This window comes from Vigna radiata, chromosome 10, assembly GCF_000741045.1.
Source record: "Vigna radiata var. radiata cultivar VC1973A chromosome 10, Vradiata_ver6, whole genome shotgun sequence".
Taxonomy (NCBI): Eukaryota; Viridiplantae; Streptophyta; class Magnoliopsida; order Fabales; family Fabaceae; genus Vigna; species Vigna radiata.
The window spans coordinates 4,904,629-4,911,590 of NC_028360.1; the positions used below are offsets into that span (position 1 = coordinate 4,904,629).

Consider the following 6,962-nt stretch of genomic DNA (forward strand, 5'->3'; position numbering starts at 1 on the left):
GGTGTTGAGAAGGAAAATTGTACGATCAGAACGTTTTGGAGGTTGTGGAGTTCCCATCTTGGCTATGATTTTCTTAGTGAATGCTTTGCTACGTTCAAAATCATTCCAAAGGGGTGTGATGGGTGGAGGAGAAGTTGGCAAAACTGAAGCAGAAATTGTCTTGTAGTTTAGAATGGTTAAGCCTTGTGTGGTGTTAGGTTTTCTTCCTCTGACTCCAATTGAAAGCCAATAGTTTTTGTTTGGATCTTGATCTGTACGAAGGAGAACCGAATAGGTCTCACCTGAGTAAATATCCATGTCATCAACCACAAATGGTGTTACATAGTTTCCATCAGCTTCCACCACAACAAGTTTGTGATCCTACAACATAAAGAAATTTTTAAATAGTTACCTTTCAATTATTTTAAAAAATAAAATTTCTAATATATATTTTTTCTTAAAAAGAAGGCAATGTTAACAATCATGATTTAACTTACACAATTGAAATGTATATTTTACCAAAACCCGTGGAATCTTAATGATACGTACTTTTGCTTTTTATTCTTCTAATATTTTTATATATCTTAGACATACCATTATCGTTTTCCAATGTTTCGTGTGCGACAACAACTTAAGTGAGTCCCACTCATATACATAAAACCCTAATTTCCAAACCAGTCCATCCTTTTAATAAAGAATAATTGCCATTATTTTGTAACACCACCCATATTACCTTTATTTTCTATACACCTAATTATGATATGTATTTCTTCAACACTAGAATATTTTCCTTTCTAGCGACCATTCCGATTATTGGTCATCCATTTTTTGTGGTGTTTTCTTTTGTTATTACTTTACAATAAATAATTTATGTATAATACATTTTTATATTTTCTTTTAATTTGCTGCCTACATGTAATAAATTATAACTTTTAATAGTTATCTTAAACATCATAGTCATCATATAATAAATTATAACTTTTATATTTGTGTTACTAATTTCTAATCTTCTAAATCAACCATGAGACTCTTTCAAGTTCCAACATACAACGGTCTTTTCGGATGTATGAAAAAAAAAAGTCATGCATTCACACTAAACATTTTTTTTATATTATATATTAAAGATGGACCATTCAAAATTATAAGTGTTTTACATCCTTTTTCAACTTCTTTGATACCTTAGTCAAGTCTCTATTGCCTTAACACCAACTAACACTTCAATTATTTGTTGTTGGTAAACCAAACAATAGTAATAGATATGATGAATTGCTATGGATTTCTCCAATTTCCGAATTTTGGTTTGAGTGAGCATAATGTAAAATATCTTATACTATCCTCATCAAATATCTAGTAGTCACTAATTAAGATGTGTGTATGTGTATGTGATGTGATGAGAGTTTTACAATTATGGCATGGTGGATCAAAAGATTTGGAATCCAACAAAAAGATAAAAAGTTAAAAATAGAAAACGAAAAAAGAGAAAAATAAGATGAAACATCCCTCATATAGATAGGTTCATATATATAGAACTCACCGAAATGGCTAAGTTGAGTGCAGCTAGGGAAGTGGTACTGGCAACCCTAATTCTGTAGGTCTTGTTTGGCTCCACATGAAGAATTTGAGGGGCACATTCTTCACCACCTTTAAATTGGCACTCTGGTAGAGTGGTGTTTCTGAATTTAGCTTCCAGAGAACAATTGAATTGTCCCCTTCCATTTATCAACAGAGTCTAAAAAAGGTGAAAAAATTATAGCAAAGGGCGAGAATTAGATTCTACAATGTATAGCTTTCTTTTTTCTTTCTGCGTTTCTTTTCTTTCTTCCTTTTTACCGAATAAAGAAAAAAGTCTCTTTAATAACTTTTTTTTAACAACTTTTAGATAATATATATGTAAAATTGATCCGTTTCAAATATTTTTTTATAATAAATTCAAATAGATCAATAAAATGATGACACATGTCCTGTTATAAAAATTATTAAAAAAAAATTATTAAAATATTATTATCCCGGAATAAAAGAACTACTACTTAACGCCTAATGCTCTAATAAATTGCACATTTGTATGTAGAACAGTCTAAAATTAAATAATCGTTTTCAAAGTAATATGAAACTACGCTATCTTGCAATATGTTTAAGGGAAAAGAAAAAGAAACAAAAGGTAAAGGAAGGGTTGTGAAGGATTCAAAGATGCCCCATTATAAAAATCGAACGCTACTTTAACCAGATGCGTCACATGTGCACCTTTTTTCTAGATTACTTTAAGAATTTGATATGATGTTTTGATTTGGATCTGATATCATTCAATCAAATCACTATTTCTTTTCTTTTTTTGTCATTTACGTGGAAGGAAAAGTTTACATGAGGTTTTTCAATTGGTTGTTATTTATAAATCTTTGGGTCAAATAGTATTGCAAGAAAAAAGAAGCAATATTTACTAAAATTTACTAAAGGTTTTTCTTTTATTTGTTTGATTGCATTTTCGTTGTTTAATAGAAATATTTTAGAGTTTCCTATTTTTTAATTGTAATTCATTTTTTATTTCTTTTCCATTATTATAACTCAACAAAATATATAAGATGTGCAAAACAACATCCTTGTGTTAATTTAACGAAGTTACTAATTACCTGAGGTTCACCAATCCATTTTAATGGTTTTGAGGAGAGTCCAACTTCTTGTTCATGTGAGCTGATGTGCCACAAATCACTTAGAAGAAGGTTGAACTCACCATCATAATGAAACGATTCGTTTTGCCCTTTTGGCAAATCCACTATCAGTGAACCATACAAACCTGCTGCTCTTTGCATACCATGGTGTCCATGATAAAAGTATGTTCCAGGCTGCACCATATAAATTAATATATTATATAAAAAGATGTAATTTTGAAAAGAAAAACTTTTTTTTTATTCTCTTTTCTCTTTCTTACTTTCATTTTCCTACACCAACCCTTTGGACTCAAAATTCAAAGTATTAAGACATTGGATAGTAATCAATTTACAGACTTAATATAAATGAATAATAGAACCATGTGTCTTTCACTCGGTTAACGATAAGGAGAGAAATGTAATTACCTTGTCAACTATAAACCTGTAGTTAAAAGTTTCTCCTGGATTTATAGCACACTGTGAAATTGCAGCAGTTCCATCTGCCCAGGGAGTTCCAACCTTCATAACCAAACAACAACAAAAAAACATCAAAAATTAATAACCATTTTGAAGATTTATAGGACATAAACACTTATGTTTGACATTTGCTGACACTATATATCATACATAAAAGACAGTTAAAAGAAAGAAAGAAATGAACCTGTCTGATTCCATGCCAGTGAATAACAGTTCCCTCAGTGAAGAGCTTGTTGGTGAGANCAATGTTAAGAGTGTCACCAACTTCAGCCCTAATGGTTGGCCCTGGAAACTGGCCGTTGATTCCCATCACAACGTGTTCTAAGCAATCTGGTTTTTTGATGATGTACTCCACATCAAACTTGTAGTGCCTCACCCTTCCTCCTACTGAAAGCTCTATCAACCCTAACCATACGCACCAAACAAAAACTGCTCTCAACCCCATTATTCTCATCATTCTAACATAAAACCTTAGCAGCGTCTCAAATACCAGAACTACCTATCCGTCAAGACAAAGCAACTCAGACACAGATTTATGAATAAAAGAATATGCAGAGGATTGAGATTATGTCTGAATGATGATACATTAGCCTAGGTAGGCATATATATATATATATATATATATATATAGTGGGACAGGGAAGGTGCTTTGAAATTTCACCACATGCTGTCGAGTTGTTTTCGTGGTTATATTAATATTTGCAAATACAGCGTGAACCTTTTTTGAATGTATCAATTATCTCGTAGTAATTTTTGGCTCATATATATTATATATATATATATATATATATATATAATAAATCATGTATAATTAAATATGTTAAGTTTATTATATTTTATTAGCTAATTATAAAGTGATTTAATTAAGTAAATGTGGTTAATGGTATATATGTCATTAAAGGTTTATTATATAGAGACCAACACTAATTTAATTTGTTGAAGGAGTCAAATTATAATTATTAAAACTTAGGAAAAGTAATTGTCAGAGGTCATATAAAGAAGTCATGTTCCATCTGTGAGCACGCTTATTATTCCTATTCATTTCTCTTTATCCCCATCAGGAGAGAAAATAAATAGGGAACCTAAGGTGCTTTACAAAAGGAAGATCAGAGACCAATACAGGACAATTTATTAATTGTTTCCAGGGTCAATCCTTTGGATACCTTCCACTTTTCTATTCTGGTAAGAAATTTGGAACGATTCTCCTTCATTGAAAGTTTGTAATTCTTGGTAAGTTATCACCTATGTAATGTTTTATTTAAGTAGTTTTATACTACTAAAAATGAATGTTACATATTAATACACAAGAACAATCCAATAAGAACCATCTAACAATATAAAATCCATTTAAACTCATACTTAGACAAGGAAAACAACTTTCACTATAGGAAAACATCAGATTTCCAGCGGAATATTACCGTAGGCCTTTAGGCTGTCGATAATGTTATTAAACAGGTAGGCTTCTTTTTACACCAAGAGGAGGGTGAATTGGTGTAAAAATCTTTCAAAATTAAAATCTTTTCGCAATCTTGGTATGAAAAATTCAAAGCTTTTGATTTTTCCTTGAAATGCAAGTTATTGAAAATGTAATGCAGCCGAAAAACGCAGTTGACTGCCTAGCAGATATAGTCGATTGGAAAATAAAGAGTGTAGGGATCAGAAAATTCAAACACTGTGTTTATACTGGTTCGGCCAACAATGCCTACATCTAGTGTCCTTCCAACCCAGGAAGCAAACGCACTATAATGGTTGTGGTTTTTACAATAAGGAATTTATAGAAGCACCACGCAAAAATATAAATCTCCTCTCTAACCCAAAACCAAATATCTATCAGAATTGCAGCAAGAATCCCCTCTCCTGCAATCTGCACCCACGTCGAACAATCCTCAACGTGTCACCAACACTCTTCATAGGATGCTGAGCCTATCACAGAAGACTTCACAGGTTGCCAAGCCTTCAATAAAAAATCAGCAGTCTTTCGCAAGATGTCAAGCCTTTAAGGATCAACCCAAAAGCACCTCTCTGTGCGGATATTGATCAAACAGTGAGAACGGTGACTTCTCCTTCTGAATTCCTCTCAAACAAGATCACCATCGTCTTCTTGGAGAATTCATGGAGCTTCTAACGAATTCAATCTGAAACAGGAAAATGAAAATGTCATATCATAAAAGTCACAGAACAATTCGTGTTCTGTCTGTTTATAGTTTTCTGTTTCATCAGATTGATTCATAGTCGAATAGCCTACTAATAGAGTCGACTGTATTAAAACGGTTATAACAGACAGTCAACATAAAGGCTCCTCAGTCAACAAAATTAAGACTCATTTATTACAGTTGACCAGGTCATACAGTTTTAACTAACTTTTGAAAATATAGTCGTTGGAGCTTGTAGGCTTAACAGAATTTCAAATAGAGCAGTAACACAGTCGAATATGCATATCACAACACATATAAGTTCAAAAGGTGTCTGTGATCTTTTCTTTCAGAAATGTGTAATGATTAAAAACATTTTATCTCACATTTCAATAAAAGCATGTTCCACAAATATAACACTCAATCAAGCATAGGAACATACAATGTAATTCAATCAAAACATGTTCAACAGATATGACAAACTTTACAGAATAAGAACATGTAATACTGGAACATATGTACGGTTATTAAGCACTGAGTTGTCATCATCAAAAACCAATTTGATATAAAGTTTGTGTTGTCAACAATTTCAACAGATAATGGCTTGGTGTTGCAACCGGAATCGCGACGGGACGACGATCCAAAAAGGAAACAGGTTTCGAAAAATGTTTTGCAGTCGCCACCATAGTTTATTCTGGAAAACTACGGAAAAACCATAAAATGATAAAGCACGGTCCACGAAAACCAAAGATTGAGTTCGGGAGTCGGTTACGTGTAGGGAAGGTATTAACACCCTACAACGTCTGCCCGAAGGCAGTACCTTTAATTAAAATACACGAATAAAGATGTGGTTTCCAAAATGTTTAACTATCCCAAAAAATAAAACTCCAAAGAAACAACATATATTTTTTTATTTTTTGTGTCCGACAAGAATTGACCTTGCTCCTACGTATTCTCAAAGTGAGAAATCAGGGTTACGTAGTTCTAGCTGAAAGATTGTTTGTTTGTTTGAAAATGATTTAGTTTTTGAAGATTTTATATTTTTTTGGTATTTTTTATATAAAAAAGGTGAAAGGTTTTTTAACAAAAGGCCTACGTGAACGGTCGCACGTGTGCTTTAAACGCTTTGAAATAATTTTGTTAATTTTTGAAAGAAGAAGAAAAAGTTTTCAGCGCAAGGCCGACAAAATGGTCGCACCTGTGCTTAAACCTTTAAAATGAAATTTTGTTGATTTTTAAAAAGAAGAAGAAAAAGTTTTCAGCGCAAGGCCGACAGAATGGTCGCACCTGTGCTTAAACCTTTAAAATGAAATTTTGTTGATTTTTAAAAGAAGAAGAAAAAGTTTTCAGCGCAAGGTCGACAGAATGGTCGCACCTGTGCTTAAACTTTTAAAATGAAATTTTGTTGACTTTTAAAAGAAGAAAAAAAAAATTTCAGCGCAAGGCCGACAGAATGGTCGCACCTGTGCTTAAACCTTCAAAATGAAATTTTGTTGATTTTTAAAAGAAGAAGAAAAAAAAGGTTTTTAACACAAGGCCGACAGAATGGTCGCGCGTGTGCTATTAACCTTTTAAAATAAATTTTTGATTATTTTTATAAAAGAAGGAAAAAGGTTTTTGTAAAAGAAAAGGAAAAGATTTTTAGCACAAGGCCTACACGAACGGTCGCACGTGTGCTTAAACCTTTTCAAAATATTTTTTATTGATTTTAATTTTTATGATTTTTAAATTT

At 32.1% G+C, this 6,962-nt stretch overlaps 1 protein-coding gene across 1 annotated transcript; it reads right to left on the minus strand.

The window, feature by feature from the left end:
• Positions 1-3,677, minus strand: LOC106774704 (L-ascorbate oxidase-like; the record flags this gene model as incomplete). The annotated part of the gene is made up of 5 exons (XM_014661750.2): positions 3,283-3,677; positions 3,048-3,140; positions 2,604-2,816; positions 1,514-1,708; positions 1-360 (listed from the first exon to the last, which is right to left on the minus strand). Coding segments are annotated over exons 1-5 (1,134 nt in total), but the record flags the coding sequence as incomplete, so codon positions are not given.
• Between the last annotated feature and the right edge of the window lie 3,285 nt (positions 3,678-6,962).